At 45.5% G+C, this 17,202-nt stretch overlaps 5 protein-coding genes and 1 non-coding gene across 7 annotated transcripts; 2 read left to right on the top strand and 4 right to left on the bottom strand.

Annotated features, from left to right (window-relative positions):
- The first annotated feature begins 266 nt into the window (after nt 1–266).
- Nucleotides 267–7,507, top strand: LOC6494663 (microcephalin). The gene is made up of 9 exons (XM_001959875.4): nt 267–563; nt 730–982; nt 1,037–1,258; nt 1,324–1,516; nt 4,686–4,832; nt 4,893–4,981; nt 5,039–6,380; nt 6,682–6,900; nt 6,963–7,507. Exons 1-9 carry the CDS (start codon nt 359–361, stop codon nt 7,365–7,367), a joined length of 3,075 nt encoding a protein of 1,024 aa, XP_001959911.2. The 5' UTR covers nt 267–358; the 3' UTR covers nt 7,368–7,507.
- Nucleotides 2,335–4,210, bottom strand: LOC6495949 (zinc transporter ZIP11). Its single transcript, XM_001959876.4, has one exon. It carries the CDS (start codon nt 3,707–3,709, stop codon nt 2,690–2,692), a length of 1,020 nt encoding a protein of 339 aa, XP_001959912.1. The 5' UTR covers nt 3,710–4,210; the 3' UTR covers nt 2,335–2,689.
- Nucleotides 7,508–8,200: 693 nt separating the features above from the next.
- On the bottom strand, nt 8,201–11,850 carry LOC6495948 (elongation factor 1-alpha 1). The gene is made up of 2 exons (XM_001959873.4): nt 11,698–11,850; nt 8,201–10,185 (listed from the first exon to the last, which is right to left on the bottom strand). Exon 2 carries the CDS (start codon nt 10,166–10,168, stop codon nt 8,777–8,779), a length of 1,392 nt encoding a protein of 463 aa, XP_001959909.1. The 5' UTR covers nt 10,169–10,185; nt 11,698–11,850; the 3' UTR covers nt 8,201–8,776.
- LOC6508173 lies at nt 10,662–10,735 on the bottom strand. Its single transcript, XR_046107.2, has one exon. It is a non-coding gene; the product is annotated as a small nucleolar RNA snR61/Z1/Z11 (small nucleolar RNA).
- Nucleotides 11,851–12,522: 672 nt separating the features above from the next.
- On the top strand, nt 12,523–15,598 carry LOC6494665 (protein disulfide-isomerase A3). Its single transcript, XM_001959872.4, has 4 exons — nt 12,523–12,912; nt 13,772–14,212; nt 14,462–14,575; nt 14,632–15,598. The coding sequence occupies exons 1-4, from the start codon at nt 12,764–12,766 to the stop codon at nt 15,395–15,397; spliced, it is 1,470 nt and encodes a 489-aa protein (XP_001959908.1). The 5' UTR covers nt 12,523–12,763; the 3' UTR covers nt 15,398–15,598.
- LOC6495947 (protein cutoff) lies at nt 15,511–17,184 on the bottom strand. Of its 2 annotated transcripts, none has more exons than XM_001959871.4 (4): nt 16,546–17,184; nt 16,342–16,480; nt 16,073–16,286; nt 15,511–15,840 (listed from the first exon to the last, which is right to left on the bottom strand). In XM_001959871.4, exons 1-4 carry the CDS (start codon nt 17,108–17,110, stop codon nt 15,595–15,597), a joined length of 1,164 nt encoding a protein of 387 aa, XP_001959907.1. In that variant the 5' UTR covers nt 17,111–17,184; the 3' UTR covers nt 15,511–15,594. The 2 variants fall into 2 exon arrangements, with proteins under 2 accessions (XP_001959907.1, XP_014763556.1); XM_014908070.3 differs by having other exon boundaries at nt 16,073–16,289; nt 16,546–17,183.
- Between the last annotated feature and the right edge of the window lie 18 nt (nt 17,185–17,202).

The following is a 17,202-nucleotide window of genomic DNA, read 5'->3' as shown; positions in this document are numbered from 1 at the left end:
TAACTATCATGAAGGCTCCTCACTTTTCTTTAGACCTTCAGCGTAAATTTAACATCTCATTTTCGTTTAATCGTTCATTAAGATGTTGTCTTTTGAACTTTATATTGCCTTCCTATTTACGCGCGCTAATATCGAAACTTGTGGCAACGCCACGATCTAAAATATCGATTGGTTCGATCGATTTGATTCAAAAATATCGATTGTAAAATATTAACTATCGAAATCTCTGTCGTTGCTATCGATATTAAAAACAAGCATATTTATTTTTAGGTTTGGTTTTTGTTTTTTGTTGGCGCGTTTTTTGTAGTTTGTTTCCACCACATTTCCTGTGCAATATCGAGGCCATCATTGCGGAAGAATGGACAAGTTCCTCCAGCGCAATCCCACGTGGAAAACGAAAACCTACGAAGCTGCTGTGGCCACCGCCGCGAAAAAGAAGCCTCTGGTAGGACCGGTATCACGGTCCCAGGCGTCCCCCGCTCGAAGGCCGTTGCAAGAACAGGCAGATTCAAACTTTTTGCCACACCAGTTGCCTCCAAAGTCTCTCTCCCAGGGCACGGCAGGTTGGCTTTGCAATTGTTTTATGGATATCTAACAAATCAGTAATTTTAATTTCGGATGCGTAGCTAACAAAATTTGTAGTATCAGAGTTATAAAAAATAAAAGATCAGATCACCATGTGGAGAAGTGACCCAAGCATCGCTAATAAATTACGTTCTTCCTGGATAGATAACCTGCTGAGCAAGGAGCGCCAGAAGCTGCAGCAGCCGCCCGAAGAGAACCGGACCATCCAGTTGGCCGTTTCCAAGGCCATTGAACAGCATCGCTCTGAGTCCAAAGCCACGGAGCAGGAGTCTAAACAGCCGGAGCCACCTGCTAGCTTGTCCACACCTACAAGAAAGGATCGGCACTGGGCGCGCCTCCAGGAAGATCTCAACAGTCCCAATGCAGCACTACGCATTCGCGCCATTAGGGCATTGAAGTAAGACTATATTTTACAACTAAGATTCATCTTAATACCATTACCTTCTTATAGGAGTCCCACGAAAAGTGTCTACGATAATTTTGATGTATCGCACACCGAGCAGTGCATTATCACAGAGGAGGAGCGCAATCCCAAGGAACCACCCACTCTAACGGAGCTGCTCAAGGATGTGATAGTGTACGTGGAAGTACGCACTGGCCAAGACAATCGTTCCGAGGGAGTAAAGACTATTATTGGCAAGATGGGAGCTCAAATTAACGATCGTCTCACCCGGTGAGCACACACTTCTTTCTCAAATAGGTTTCAAATTTCAACGACAAAGAATATGCTTTTTGCAGCAACACCACCCATGTTGTCTTCAAAGATGGTCTCCTCTCGACGTACAAAAAGGCCAGCGAGTGGAATATACCAGTTGTTTCGATCCTCTGGATTGAGGCATGCAAGGTGCAGCGCAAGCTATGTGACCCCGTGAAGTTCCCCATCAGCAACATACACATGTACGAGTATCCAGAGCTGTTCGGCAAGATACCGGTAAGTGACAAATGGCTGCGGTTGGCGGGAGAAAACCCTCGATCGGGTTTCTATTTCTAAGCACAGTTTATCAAGCTGTCTGCCGAGAGTAGATAGGGTTATGCGGAATGCAAAGGTATATTCCACCCAATCATACTTATCAGATTCTTCCGTTCCAATGAACGTGTTCTGAAATAATCATGTTGTTGATTGCAGCACAACTCCACTCGAGATACGCGCTTGAATTAACAAATGTCTAGTAATTGTTCCCTTCAAATAGTAAGCAAACAGAAAAGGAAGCCTTTAATGACGATAATCAATGTTACTATCAATTTATGACCCTGCTGGCACAGAAGCACCTAATCCCACTCGAGATATACCCCCAACTAATGGGTCATTGAGGGGCCCATTACTTTATGGGGAGCATAAAAAACTTAAAAGTACACAGGTATGGAAATTCAATAGATAGCCGCACTCGCCTTATCGACCACTTCTGCGAGGGGCGACTGTTGCCCCGGGCACTTGTGGCTTGGGCGCATATCTGAAGTGATTAGTTAATCCAGAAAATGGCAAGCCAACTCAATGGACGCCGCTCAGGGCTGTGGGCCGTCTGAAATTGCACGTATCTCAAACACGGAATACGCGCAATATTGGGAACTCTTTGCGTTGGACAGATTCTTATCACCAGCTGACACAAAGTCAACTAGCTTGCCGGGGCTGGGACTTGGGCTGTGGCTGGTGTCGCCGCTCCGGGTTATCTAACTCAATTTGTTCTCTTATCAGCTATCGTAGGGCCGTGTAGCCAAGGAAGTTGTCCGACAAAAAGCAAAAGCGAGTAGTTGGATGCTCATTTGAATGCGCTTTGTTTATTGCTTAAACATTAGACAGTTTAAAAAGACGCCCTGGACTCTGGTGACAACTTAAAACCTAATTCACATGCACGTTTGTTTACAATGGTTCCCAGAACACAAATCGTTCTGCTCGTCATTTACATAACTCGCTGGCCAAGTACTCAGATACATACATAACAATTGCACAGATGCCACCACATCAGCACTATTCTTTCTAAAAAACTTACAATCTACGCTAAAGTATTAGATTCTCGAAGAGGCTTCTAGTTCTGAGATTTGTACAGTGCCTGCTTCTATTTACAAGCGTTAAGTACAGTGGAATCCTTGAATTGCACTAGTGTTCTCACGACAGCGCCACCTCCAGGCACATCATTATCAGGAATCCAGAGACCGTGCCCCATGTGGCGATGGTTCCGTTGCCGCTGGCATGTGCCTCTGGCAGGATGTCGTCCGAAACGATGTAGATCATGGCTCCGGCCGCAAATGACAGGGCGTACGGCAGGATCAGATTGGCAAAGGTTACGGCCACAGCTCCCAGGACACCGAAGATGGGCTCCACCATTCCCGATAGCTGTCCATACCACAGAGCTCTCATCACACTGAAGCCGGCGGCGTGAAGGGGTAGGCTGACGGCTAAGCCCTCTGGGAAGTTTTGGATGCCAATGCCAATGGCCAGGTTGCGGGCGCTCTCAAACGTGGAGGAGTTTGTCGTCCCAATAGCTCCAAAGCTGACACCCACGGCCAATCCCTCGGGAATGTTGTGCACTGTGATGGCCACCACCAGCAGCATGATGCGTTTCCACTGCGACAGGGCTTCCTGGGCGGCCCGCTGCTCCTCGGTGGTTGTATAGGTACACTGCTCCACCTCGGCGATGCTTCCCTTCTTCCTGCGACGCGACTCCCCACTGTGCTGCACGCTCAGGCAGTCCGAGAAGCTGTCCAGGCTCTTCGATGCCAACCTGTCGCTGGCTCCGTTTTTCTTTAGGTCATCGATAGCAATCTCCGCCTTGTCCTTGCTCTGCGTCATCTGGATCATCATGTTGGTGCTGTTGAGACCCAGATAGGACATCAGCTTGTCGCAGCCATAGACGAAAATGGATCCCAGGAGGAAGCCGCCAGCCACTGGCAGAAAGGCGTAGACGCCGTACAAGTGCGAGCCCTCCGCCATCTCAATGGCTGGCTTGAGAAGCGACCAAAACGAGGCCGCAATCATCACGCCCGCTGCGAATCCCAGGGCGGCGTCCAGTGACCTCCTCTGGTTGCCACGGACGAAGATCACTAGGGCGGCGCCAGCGGCCGTCAGGCCCCAAGTGAGGAGGGTGCCCAGAAGGGCCTGTGTTACTGGTCCATAGCCGGGAATCATCTTGCTGCTTGGTGCTCGTCTCCGGCTGGTATCGGCCCTGTGATTTACTCGCGTGCTATCACAGTGCAACGGAAAACGAGTTTATTAATTGTTTCCCCAGTCCGGTGTCTTGATGTCTGTTGATTGTTTACTTTGCTGCGCAGGCAGATGCTCGCTGAAATATGCCACGTTCTTGAGCCGAGATTCGTACGGAACGGTACCGTATTGTAAACAAAGCTGCTTTCAACTGAGGAGCTCTGTTTTGTGCTTGTGCCTTTCCGCTCTGTATTCGTAATTGTGAATTCCGGAACACTTGTTGCTTATTGCGTTGCCGCTTTTTGGAAATGATAAGAACGTCTTAAGGGTGTAACAAGAATTTTTGGGATAGCGCGTAATACTGGTCGGTTCCTTAATGTTGCTAAAAGTTCTACTAGAGCGCGGCGAAAAGTGATGAATGAACCGTTGACTGGGCTGACAGTCTCTCATAAAGCAATTTTTATAGCCGTTTCCCTGCTATCGTTCTTACTATCGTTGGGGCCTATCGATATATGGGGGCCTTTTAGAGATGGGAGTTGGGGCAGTGATACTTTTCAAGGCGCCTCATTCAAATCCTGTATATACTTGGAGATATATTAAACCAAGAATCATTAATTCAGTCTTTTTGTAACTCAAATTAGTTTTAGAAGGATTCGGGTTGTTTATTTTTGAAGAGGCTGCTCTCTAGGCAATAGCTATCGATTATTTCCCCAAGTGGCCAGCCATGGTTCAGCAAAGATAAAAACTTTTTTATTTAAACAACGGGCCAGATATCACGTAGTTATAAACAAATAAAACAGTGTTTTCTAGTCAACATGACTGACAGAGCGGGCAAAAAGTCGGCAGCATCCGCAGCACCAACAATAACACCAAAGGGCATGAGCTCCAACTCGTAATTCGTAAAAATAAGTCGGTCCAGGACAGCATTTGTTTATGAGATCTCTGGAAACTTTATTTTCAGCGCGTTCGTTGCATGCAACCGGACTCGGAGCTGAGCAAACGACCACGCAAGCAAAAGGGCACACCCACATCCTCAAAGGACAATGAGCCAGGATCAGCTAATGCAAAGCCCAAAGACCTGCCAAGCACTCCGACCTCAACACCAACCGTAAGAATAATAATATTGTCAAAATAGTGTTGAATGTAATTTGATTTTTAATCCTTCCAGAATGACATCAGTCGCTTCTTCAGAGCCTTGACCAAAGCCAAGCATAAGGTTGATGCAACTGAGTCGCCGGCCACGAATCTACTCAACAGGTGCAATATAATTTTCAATTATAATAATATCCCCATTTAATAAACATTTATTCGCAGGATAAGCAGTGGCTGTTACACTCCATTACCTGCAGCTGGCACTACGCCTCGAAATTCGAAAGGAATCAATGGCAGTGGAGACGCTGCAATGGGCGAACAAATTGAGGCCCAAAAGAAATTGTCCTTTGTGCAGACGCCAGGCGAGAAGCCTGCTTCGCGCCCACGACGCAGCACAGTGGAACCTCCTAAATCGACTCCGCCCGTTCGCACCAATCGTCGCCGCAGTTGTGCAGCGGAGATTAGCAGTCACGAACCGAGAATGACCAGACGACGAAGCTCCCTACATATCAATTCGAGCACCGCATCAAGTGAAACGCCTGCTCCGCAAATCGAACCAAGAATGACGCGTCGGAGGAGCTCCCTACATTTGGCTGGAAAACTTCCCGAGGAACCGGCGCCCCAACAAACCATTGAAACCATTTCCGAGGAGCTGGCTTCCGAGGAGCAAGGCAGAAACTCAATTGTTATGGAGAAGATTCAGATTACCAACAAAACGGATTACTTGGAGCAATCATTAGACATAAGCGTGGTTCAATCGGGGGCCACCCACAAAGTAGATCGGAGAGGCACACTATACACATTGGAATGGATGGATATTACTGGTCCTCGACGCCTTACCGTGGCCACATCCAGCTCTGAGCTAAATGATGTGCCAGAAGGAAGGCCTTCCCTAAGCACTGTGACAACGCAGACATCCAACTTCTTGGGGGACACACCTGTAACCCCTCTGTTCAGCTCTACTCGTTTGCCCAACACCAAGTCCACTGGCAATCGCAGGCGCACCATCTTCAACATGGACATGGATGTGATCAATGAGAGCATAGAGCGGATTAACTCGTCACACCGCCTATCACTGGCCATGGCCAATGAAGCTGAGTTGGGAGAGTGCTACCCCAGGGAACGGGCTGTAGCGCCTTCTCAGCCTCAGCCAGAGGAATCAACACCGAAGGAGCCCAAGAGACGTCGTCTTTTTAATCCCAATGACGAGGTAGTCGTTACGCCACAGTTATCGAGTAGGAAGAGTCGGCTTAGTATCACGGGCTCGACAGGATCAGCGCAGAAACGGCGCCGTTCGTTGGCAACGGCACCAAACACCTGTTCAAATGTTAATGTAGCAGCCAGTACTGATAAAGAAACATCAAACGAAGAAAAGAAAACCACTGGAGAGTCTACCAATGAGTCCACTGCCGAAAACTTTGTCGACCCAGAAACGGCAATGGATGCGAATGCTACAACGACGATAGCCGAAGATGGATCTGTGAAGCAGAAGGCCAAACGGTCGCGTGTCCGCCATCTGGTTCACACTAACATGCATCATGAGCAGATCCAGGTCATCTACAAGGTTGGTAACTCGGCACAGTGACCAGACATCCACTCCTACAAACTTAGTAGCCTAATTATAGATTAGCTAGTGCCCCAATACTGTTTTGTAAGAATCACTGAGATTTGCATATTCTCGATTCGCTAATAGTCCATATTAATTATTGATTAAGCATAAACAACACTCGGTAGAATTGTAGCAGCCCTTTTGATTTGTATATTCCAACCACCACTCCACCAAAACCAAATCCCATACACACTATTGAATAAACCATATGCCAGGCGGCCATGAATCCTAATCAAAACCACCCACCCAATCCCAGGCCCTGCGCAAATTGCGCGGCATGCGTCTGGATCCCACTGTAACCCAGCGTACAACCCACCTGGTTAGCCTGGAGCCGCGTCGCACCTTGAACCTGCTGCGTGGCCTGATGCGTGGCGTCTGGATCGTCAACTACCAGTGGGTGCTGGCTTCAATGCGGGCCGGCAAGTGGGTGAATGAGGAGCCATACGAACTAACCAGGTTCTCACGAGCCATCGAGGTGAGTCATTTTCAAATCACAAAAATAATCCTAAATTAAGGACCATCACTGCTGTGCTTCAGATTTGCAGGACAGAGCGCCAGGCCTTTGGTGTTCACTATCAGTGTGAGCTGTTCCGCTTCATGGAACCCTTCTACGTGTCCTCCCTCTGCCAACCTATCCAGTTTAACAACATGAAGGAGCTGTTGCTTCTGGGCGGAGCCAAACTGACGGAGAACCGCTTCAAGGCGAAGTACATCATTGGGGACAAGCGGCGCGCTGAGGATGAACGGATATATTTGTCGCCCTACTGGGTGCTGGACAGCATCACCAACATGCAGATTCAGAGGTTTGGGAAGTATCTGATGAAAAGCGCAATTATAACACCAGCGGGGATACGGTATGAAGACCCCAAGCCAGAATTACTGTTCTCCCAGCCACGAAGATATCATGATTTTGTCGATCCACCCCTGGTGATGGACAAGTAGATCTGTAACCAAAATAGTATCCATGTTTTTACTCTGTTTTGGAGTTACATTTTTAGCGTAAAAATCGTAAATTATCCTTTGAGCTTTTCGTAATTTAAATCTTTTCAATGCACATGTGTAAATATATTTATTAAACAGAACCACTAACCTGACTGATTTACTTTTTGAGAATTCTATTTTGAATATTTAAAAATAAAGAATATGATGTTTATAATACTCGGATATTATTTAAATGGATAATATGAGGGTCCAGAAGTTAGGAGAGCATTATTAGACTTTAAATATCTGGGAGAAGATTATATGAAAAGTTTAATCATTCTTATTAACAAGATTTAAAATGCAAGTTTGATTTAAGAATTCAACTGTAAGAATAAACTGTTCATTAAAACATCAATTTCTTTATAATATAGATAATAGGGTTAAGTTGGAACAGAATCAGACTCTAAAAAGTTGGTAAAGATTATAAAAGTTAAGGCTCTCCAAAGGAACCATTAATTTATGGCATCCTAACCATTCTCAATCATGTAATACCACCCGAAATAATAACAAACAAGACTTTAAATGCAAATGCTCGCTTTATTTCAACGATTGAGGTATTTGTTGTCAGATTTATTCTTGTATTTTTGTAATCTTGGTATTCTTGTACTCTTCAACTAGTTTGGTTTGTTTGTACTTTGTGGCATCGATTCGATAAGGTGCGTCTCAGTGTCGGAGTAAAATGCATTCCGGAGGAGTTGGTGGTGATCAGGGCGCTGGAAATTAAAAGAAAAGCAACAACCAAAAAGATGGTGCAATGCTTGGAATGAAATGCTTGGCAAAAAAACGGAAATAAATACAAAAATAGGGGGTTTTATTTTTTGTAAATAAAGTTATCGCTTCTATTCTGGTTCAAATTTCATGTGTACAAAGTAGTGTGTGCAAAAGATAGGGTAAGATAAATGATACATATCAAAATAAAAAGGTTAATTAAACGACATAAATGCTACTTTCGTTCGCTACTCAATAATAGTGAAGTCAACTTTTATCATATCATATATGTAGTAAACTAAAGATTGACGGGGGATTGAAAATGGAGGAGTGGATGATGTTTTTTTCTTTTTCTTCAGTGTATTTTAGTCGCACTCTCATCCCGATCCACCGCCCATTTAGGCGGCCTCGACTGCATTTAACATTCGTATCCGACGAAACTCCTTTCGATGGAAGAAATTAAACTTTTGCTTTTGCTGGAACATCATCTTATCGGTCATCTTGCGCAGGACAGGTTTTCTTGTTGGACGACTACTATTGTGCTTGCTGCTGCTGCTGTTGCTGGTAGTATTACTGAGTGGTGTTGGTGGCTGCATTAGGATGTTGATTATTTGCTTGCTACTTGTTGTTGTTGTTGTTGGTTGTGAGTTGAAGCAAACCAGCTACTTCTTGCCCTTGGTGGCCTTCTCGGCAGCCTTGGTGACCTTGCCACCGGAAGCATCCTTGAAGTTAACAGCCTTGATGACACCGACAGCAACGGTCTGCCTCATGTCACGGACAGCGAAACGACCCAGAGGGGGGAACTCCTGGAAGGACTCCACGCACAGAGGCTTGGAGGGCACCAAGTTGACGATGGCAGCATCACCAGACTTGATGAACTTGGGGTTCTCCTCGGTGGTCTTGCCGGAACGACGGTCGACCTTCTCCTTGATCTCAGCGAACTTGCAAGCAATGTGAGCGGTGTGGCAATCCAGCACGGGGGTGTAGCCGTTGGCGATCTGGCCAGGGTGGTTCAGCACGATGACCTGAGCGGTGAAGTCGGCGGCTCCCTTGGGGGGGCTGGCCTTGGAGTCACCAGCGACGTAGCCACGACGCAGCTCCTTAACGGACACGTTCTTAACGTTGAAACCAACATTGTCTCCGGGAACGGCCTCGGTGAGGGCTTCGTGGTGCATTTCCACGGACTTAACCTCAGTGGTGATGTTAGCCGGGGCGAAGACAACAACGCATCCGGGCTTCAGCACACCAGTCTCCACACGACCGACGGGTACTGTTCCGATACCGCCAATTTTGTAGACATCCTGCAGGGGCAGACGCAGGGGCTTCTCAGTGGGACGGCTGGGGGGCAGGATAGCGTCCAGAGCATCGATGAGGGTCTTGCCATCGGCGTTGCCCTCCTTGCGCTCAACCTTCCATCCCTTGAACCAGGGCATGTTGGTGGAGGGTTCCAACATGTTGTCGCCGTGCCATCCGGAAATGGGCACGAAAGCGACGGCAGCTGGGTTGTAACCGATCTTCTTGATGTAAGAGGACACTTCCTTCTTGATTTCCTCATAACGGGCCTCGCTGTATGGGGGCTCGGACGAGTCCATCTTGTTGACACCAACGATCAGCTGCTTCACACCCAGGGTGAAGGCGAGCAGAGCGTGCTCACGGGTCTGGCCGTTCTTGGAGATACCAGCCTCGAACTCGCCGGTACCGGCGGCAACGATCAAGACGGCACAATCAGCCTGGGAGGTACCAGTGATCATGTTCTTGATGAAATCCCTGTGGCCGGGGGCGTCGATGATGGTGACGTAGTACTTGGCAGTCTCGAACTTCCACAGAGCGATATCGATGGTGATACCACGCTCACGCTCGGCCTTCAGCTTATCCAAAACCCATGCGTACTTGAAGGAGCCCTTGCCCATCTCCTGGGCCTCCTTCTCGAACTTCTCGATGGTACGCTTGTCGATACCACCGCACTTGTAGATCAAGTGACCGGTGGTGGTCGACTTACCGGAATCGACGTGTCCGATGACCACGATGTTAATGTGAATCTTTTCCTTGCCCATCTTGGATTACACGAGAGCTGCATGTGCATTGGTTGTGGTTGTGTGTGTGGGTTGGTTGGTCGGTTGGTACGGTTGATTTTACAGGCGAGGGCAGCGTGCGGGGGGGAGAAACAAACGGGAGGAGAAACAATTCGTTAGCAATCATTGGGTTAACATTAGAATTAATTACTTTCATAGTTAGTGGGTAAAAGAAACTTTCATTGCCTGCACATAAACTTTGATTTCATTCTATAATCTATTTCGACTTTCGACTTGTTTGCGTGCCCTCAACCTAACCTCAAACCAGTGCCGCACCGCACAAAACGTGTTTTTTGCCAGAGCGATGTGCTTTGAGGTTAGGCTGAGGCGCATGTGCTGGTAGTGGTGGAAAGTAACGGACTGGGCGCAGAGGGGACGGAGATAGTGACTAATTGTTGAACGGAAAACTACCACAAAACGTGCAAAAAAATATATGCAAAAACAAGGAATATGACAAATATAAAGTTCTCGATTTTTTTCAGTGGTTTGGTATTTTTGCTATCGTCAAAAATCTTCAGTAGCAGAACTGAAAGGTAATCATCATGGAAAATCGAGAACCGCAATATGCGAAAAGAAAGTTCTGGCAAATTTCTTCTATCTCTATATTCGCAAATGTGCTAATCTGGAAATGCCAACGTGTATGTGTATGTGTGTGGTGTGACGCTTGTTGCCGGCCGGAGGAAGAAGATAGGGAGAGAGAAAAATGGCGGCGTCTCATGTCGGTGTGTGCGTGTATGTGTGTGACTCACACAAAGGCAATGATCGCCGCGGTGGCACATTTGGAAAAGTGAGAGAGAGGAATGGAAAAGAAAGAAAAAAATGTCTGATCAAGATGAGAGAAATGCATTGGGCAGCCATTTTAGGAAAAACCTAATTAGGCGAATGAGAAGTTCTTAAAAATGGAGAGAATGGAATTTCGCAAGCCGCGGAAATGGTGCCATCAGACATTTCTCGTGTTGCTAGGTAAAATTTTTTTTGCCCACTTGAGTCACACCACTGCAACGTGGTCCGCCATTTTGGATGTATATACTATATATACGAATATAGAAAGCAAAAAATATATACGAGCAGCAAGCTGCACGTTTAAAATAAATTCTGAGAACGTTCCAGATGGAGCGATTCACGTGCTAATTACCACCAAGTGGTGGTTGACCCCAGACCGCGTGGGTGTGGCAGAAGTATTGCGAAAATTACCACATTGCGGGGGCGTGAATGCGACAAAATGTGCCGGAAAACCATAATTAAATTGCATTGGATTGGCAAATAAAAGGGCAGCATGTTCTTTTGCTTGCGCCGACTGCCACGTGTTTGCTTTTCGCTCGGCTCGAACACCACCTTTCACTTTGCAACTCGTGGTTGGAGGTTATCTCACACACAGACACCGAAATAGGCTCAGATTAGCGTCGAAACTGCATATTTGTTTATTAATTGTTCGTTGGCTGCAGTTTAGCTGCACAATTTTCACTATTAATTATCTTCTAATACACTATAACCTCACTGAAGAAACTTACTCTCGAATAAGTTGAAATTGGAAATCACGAAGCGAAGTCGGCGACGGATTTGAACAAAGTGAACGAGAATATCCGGGGCTAGCTCCGAGGTTAGAATCGAAAATGTATGCATATGTATATCGACGGTATTTTCTGATGTTATTTCTTCGGTCACACTAAAGCTAACTGTCAAAAAGCGCCATGTTTTTGACAGCTATCTAAATTCCACTTGTTGAATGGTCACATTCTTTTTAAATTAACGTAAGTTTAAAAATAATGATTATGTTTAGCTAACTTTTTTTTATTAACCAAAAACAAAGCATATTCTTTAAAAATTCTAAACAGATTTTATACTTTTTGCCTTTTTGTAGTTAGGACGTCAATTGAAGATTCTATGATTTCATCACCAGTTTTCTATTGAATTGTTATAAATATTTTATGAAAAATAAGAACCGGGCCTTACTTGTACTATTAAAACTTAAATATACAGCAAATTTTATGAAACACACCTCAAATTTTAGAGTTGAATAGAATCTCCTTAAATTATGTCAGCGGTTGCGACACATATTTCACGAATTGGCAATTGCAAACTTTCAGATCGAATAAAATGCGCCTCTTTTATTTAAAGGCTCGCCATAAAAGCCTTTTCTTGCAATTTCTTATCTTTGTGAAATAAATTAATGCATTAGTCAGACTTAAAGCTACGCAATGTAGATAACATCTTGTTCAGTATGGTCAGGAATTGTATTTTGCTGCTTAGGTTTGAAAAATTGTCCGCTTAAAAATAAAGTTTTAAATTTGTATTAATATGTACCATAAATATGTAAATAAATAAAAATCTATTATTATTCTATGTATTTTTAAAAGACTATTGTGACTTGACTATTTGTCGATTTCCCTCAAACCCCACCTGGTCACACTAGACGAATAGATGAGAAGGCGACGTGGCGAGAGAAAGAAAAAGCCAAAAGCAAAAGCAAAATCGTTTGTCAACCGGTCTGGTCGTTCACAGTGTAGTAGACGGCCGAGTGAATCTAGTTTAGTTTTTTTTTGATAACGTTTTAAACGAATCTGAAAATATAGCAATATGTGGCGCCTGTCAGCAGCTGTGCTCCTTTTGGGCTTTATCGCCATCTCATCCGGCGCCGAGCAGGACGTTCTGGAACTGGGCGACGACGACTTCTCCTCCACTTTGAAGCAGCACGAGACCACCTTGGTTATGTTCTATGCCCCCTGGTAAGTGTCTGGGGCTATGGGTAGGATTATATGGGTGTCGCGGGGGCGTGGCATTGCGTGTGCAATTGGATAATCAGCTTGTTGCGTCTGCACTTTAATTGAATTTCGCTGTCTGCCGCTGCCGCCGCCGGCATTGGCTTGCAATCCAATCTAAAGTACACGTCAGCGTTAGCCGGCAAAGAAAGAAAACCGTAAAGAGATGACTTGTGAGTGTTGGTGTCGGCCATTTTAACGATTTGTGCGCCCAGAACTCAAAATCCCTCAATAAATTTAACTATTTTCACATTTTTCCCAAAGCAACTGCTATGCTCTTTGTTCTAATACTATTATTAGTTAATTAAGCGGAAAAATTAAATTATTCAGCCCATTGAACATACATATTAAGTTTTAATTGTTGCCACTAATATGATTTTCATCAAATATTGATGTGGAAGAACAAACACGTACCCCATCCGGCATAATATTTGTGCGCTCATTCACTATCTGGAGAAACAAAGGAATGGAAACCCACTTCACACTTGAGCAGTGAACTTGCTATGCAAATAAGTGGTGCTTGTAGCTTGCCGGCCGGCGAGTCTACAGCTCTGTGCTTGGGGGAATTATAATCCCCAGACGGCATATACAACTTTATCAGCCACAACATAAGTAGTTTTAATTAGCAATGGCTTCTAATGGCAGGGTGGGCGATAAGAACTATGTCCCATTCCACACCCAACTTTAATTACAAGCTAGTTGAGTTAAATTTCGGGAACTTGTCTTTCCGCTGTCATGATAAGAAATGAAGAATTGCTATGTTGTGTTCCCCGAAACTCACACATGACGTGGTCTTAACGAAATCTTGATCTTTTGTTTATTTTAGGTGCGGCCACTGCAAGCGCTTGAAGCCAGAGTACGCCAAGGCGGCCGAAATCGTCAAGGACGACGATCCGCCAATCAAGCTGGCCAAGGTCGACTGTACGGAGGCTGGCAAGGAGACTTGCAGCAAGTACTCGGTCAGCGGCTACCCCACTCTGAAGATCTTCCGTCAGGACGAGGTCTCGCAGGACTACAATGGACCGCGCGAAGCCAACGGCATTGCCAAGTACATGCGCGCCCAGGTGGGCCCCGCCTCCAAGCAGCTGAAATCTGTGGCTGAGCTGGCCAAGTTCCTGGACACCAAGGACACCACATTGTTCGGTTACTTCAGCGATGTCGACTCCAAGCTGGCAAAGGTATTCCTCAAGTTTGCTGACAAGAACCGTGAGAAGTACCGCTTCGGACACTCCAGCGATGCCGACATCCTGGCCAAGCAGGGCGAAACGTAAGTGGGAGGATCAATTCAAGATGTTTTCTATGTTTATATATTTTATAAGTGTTAATAAATAGCGTTAAGAAATGTTTCTGTTACCAAAATATGGCAACAACCAATGAATGGGATAAAGGTTCTTCAAAAATAAATAATCTCTTGAAAGAATATTTTATTGTTAGGGTAGATACCTTTTATGAGCTTTAGTTTTTGAATTAGTAACAAAAAGAAACAATTCTCTGGTTTTATCTTTTTCCCTCGCAGCGATAAGATTGTGTTGATCCGTGCCCCCCACTTGAGCAACAAATTCGAAAGCTCCACTCTCAACTTCGAAGGCACTACCGAGTCCGAGCTGATCACCTTCCTCAAGGAGAACTAGTAAGTGGAAATGTCTTCTTTTCCTTTATAATTTCTAACCGAATTTTCTTCCATAGCCATGGTTTGGTTGGCCACCGCACCCAGGACTCTGCCCGCGATTTCCAGAACCCCTTGATCACCGCTTACTACAGCGTCGATTACCAGAAGAATCCCAAGGGAACCAACTACTGGCGCAACCGCGTCCTCAAGGTGGCCAAGGAGTTTGCAGGACAGATCAACTTTGCCATCGCCTCCAAGGACGACTTCCAGCACGAGTTGAACGAATACGGCTACGATTTCGTGGGTGACAAGCCCGTGATTCTGGCCCGCGACGAGAAGAATCTCAAATACGCTCTGAAGGATGAGTTCTCGGTGGAGAACCTGCAGGACTTTGTGGAGAAGTTGCTGGCCAACGAGCTGGAGCCCTACATCAAGAGCGAGCCCATTCCAGAGTCCAACGATGCTCCCGTGAAAGTGGCTGTGGCCAAGAACTTTGACGACCTTGTGATCAACAATGGCAAGGACACTCTGATCGAGTTCTACGCCCCGTGGTGCGGACATTGCAAGAAGCTGACTCCCATCTATGATGAGCTGGCAGAGAAGTTGAAGGACGAGGATGTGTCTATCGTGAAGATGGATGCTACTGCCAACGATGTGCCGCCAGAGTTCAATGTGCGCGGTTTCCCCACTCTCTTCTGGCTGCCCAAGGACTCGAAGAACAAGCCTGTGAGCTACAACGGCGGTCGGGAGCTGGATGACTTCGTCAAGTACATTGCCAAGGAGGCGACCACAGAACTGAATGGCTTCGACCGCAGTGGCAAGCCCAAGAAGACCGAGCTGTAATGTGTAATCTTTAAAGTGTATTCCGGGGACAATACATCCTGGACGCCAACTAGCATTTCCATATTTTTGTAAAATCGAATGCATTCTCTAAAATACTTCAGCAAAATTGTATTAAATTATTTAATAGTGATGAAACGCGATCGAACACAAATTGATGATTATGTCGCAATAAACTTAAATCTTTTAATTACTCAACCTTAATTATTCATGCGTTGTAGTTCATGCGCGTCCTCCAGACGATCGTCCAGCATCAGGCGAAACCAGTCTGCGACGAAGGTGTGCTGGTTTCGGCCCTCTAAACCCCTATGGGTCACCTTACCGAGCTTGGCATCGTATTCGAAGGTGTATACGGTGCTGGGGTTGTCGATTTCGCCCATTACTTGTGTAATGCAACTCAGAAATCGTTTCAGAAAATGGGTACTGTAGAAGGGCTTCGTCTCGTCCTGAAAATTAAAGTTTCTGTTTAGTTCGGAATGAAATGAAAATGGGGAATGGGTAATTTTCTTACCCATTCATATTTTTTTTTAATATTTATCTTAAAAAAATACAATTGATTAAACATATTTGTTTAGCTGGTTCGCCATTTTTAGCCTGTTTTTGTTTATCAGATTAATCATCTTTTTAAATAGTCTGTTAAGACTTGAAAGGTTAATGAAACTATAAAGGTTTACTAACCGAATCTCTGTATAGGTCTTGAATCGGTGTCCTTTTGATACTCCTGACGAAGGCATTATCATCCCGATTGGCTACATATATGTGGTCCATTCCTATCAAAAAGGACCTAATCCACCATTTGATCGACTCGGTGCGGTTGTGGACCGCCCACTCGTTGCGGGTCATATTGTCCACCCGGAGTTGCAGGTCCGACCAGGCATAGGATTGTGTCGAGCTGCTGAAAATTGATACGTTTTTCATACAGTTTTATGCCATTTTTAGTTACTCACAATTTGTTTGGATCGAACTCGGCGATCACCGGAGAGTCAAACAGTATGTGCTGTCCATTTAATTCAAAAGAAAATGCTGCATTGCAGCGGCTGTTTTCGTCGGAAACATCTCGCTTATTGGGCTTTCCCTTGCCATTATCTAAAGGGGATTATAGGTTTTATCAATTTTAGTAAATGTTTCTAACTTTGTTATATCGCTCGTACCGGACAGACATTGCTTGCGCAGATTTTTCAGCCAATCCTCCTGCATGACACGCCTAAGATTGTCTTGGTCGAAGTTATCGGGTTGATTTCTGTCCAAAACGCAGATGTAGATGGTTTTTCTGAACCGTGACACTCCCAGCGTCCATCCGTACTTGTATTCGAAGGGCGCAAACATTATAAGCTCCAGCACCTCTTTGGTGCAAACGACATCCGCGTTCACCACCAGGCGTGTGTCATCCTTCCTCAGCAATTTCTGCCACATGGACTCAATGAATATCAGCATGTTGTCGATCCTTTCCTGTGGTGGCTTTAGGGGCTCGACCTGGCGATTCGGGTTGCGAAGATTTAGTGGAAACCTGTAGGATGGTGGGATATCTATGAAGCGCATCCGGGACACGTTTCTTTCAAAGCTCTCGAAAGGGGAAACGGAGTAGGCGCCGATGCACGTGGGCTTGGAAACTGAGGGAAAATACAGTTTATCCTCTTCCGGAAAACTATGGGCGTCGATGTAGGAGACGACAGTAGAGTTCATGTTAAAACTAGTGATAACTTCCTTGATATTCATGTTTTTGGAGAGAAGAAACGCGCTTTGTTTTGAATCGTTATGTTTTGAAATGATAGTTGATAGTTTATCGTTTATCGGCTCGGCAGCGCTGC

Source organism: Drosophila ananassae, chromosome 3L (genome assembly GCF_017639315.1).
Source record: "Drosophila ananassae strain 14024-0371.13 chromosome 3L, ASM1763931v2, whole genome shotgun sequence".
Classification (NCBI taxonomy): domain Eukaryota; kingdom Metazoa; phylum Arthropoda; class Insecta; order Diptera; family Drosophilidae; genus Drosophila; species Drosophila ananassae.
This window is presented reverse-complemented; position numbering and strand designations above follow the sequence as displayed.

Excerpts from the sequence above, each read along its gene's own strand:
- LOC6494663 (XM_001959875.4), top strand. The coding sequence starts at position 359 with ATGGACAAGTTCCTCCAGCGCAATCCCACGTGGAAAACGAAAACCTAC. Across the intron at positions 983-1,036 it reads CGCGCCATTAGGGCATTGAA|GAGTCCCACGAAAAGTGTCT; the intron begins GTAAGACTATAT and ends ACCTTCTTATAG. Across the intron at positions 1,517-4,685 it reads AGCTGTTCGGCAAGATACCG|CGCGTTCGTTGCATGCAACC; the intron begins GTAAGTGACAAA and ends CTTTATTTTCAG.
- LOC6495949 (XM_001959876.4), bottom strand. The coding sequence starts at position 3,709 with ATGATTCCCGGCTATGGACCAGTAACACAGGCCCTTCTGGGCACCCTC.
- LOC6495948 (XM_001959873.4), bottom strand. The coding sequence starts at position 10,168 with ATGGGCAAGGAAAAGATTCACATTAACATCGTGGTCATCGGACACGTC.
- LOC6494665 (XM_001959872.4), top strand. The coding sequence starts at position 12,764 with ATGTGGCGCCTGTCAGCAGCTGTGCTCCTTTTGGGCTTTATCGCCATC. Across the intron at positions 12,913-13,771 it reads GTTATGTTCTATGCCCCCTG|GTGCGGCCACTGCAAGCGCT; the intron begins GTAAGTGTCTGG and ends TGTTTATTTTAG. Across the intron at positions 14,576-14,631 it reads ACCTTCCTCAAGGAGAACTA|CCATGGTTTGGTTGGCCACC; the intron begins GTAAGTGGAAAT and ends TTTCTTCCATAG.
- LOC6495947 (XM_014908070.3), bottom strand. The coding sequence starts at position 17,110 with ATGAATATCAAGGAAGTTATCACTAGTTTTAACATGAACTCTACTGTC. Across the intron at positions 16,481-16,545 it reads GCGCAAGCAATGTCTGTCCG|ATAATGGCAAGGGAAAGCCC; the intron begins GTACGAGCGATA and ends AATCCCCTTTAG. Across the intron at positions 16,290-16,341 it reads GAGTTCGATCCAAACAAATT|CAGCTCGACACAATCCTATG; the intron begins GTGAGTAACTAA and ends ATCAATTTTCAG.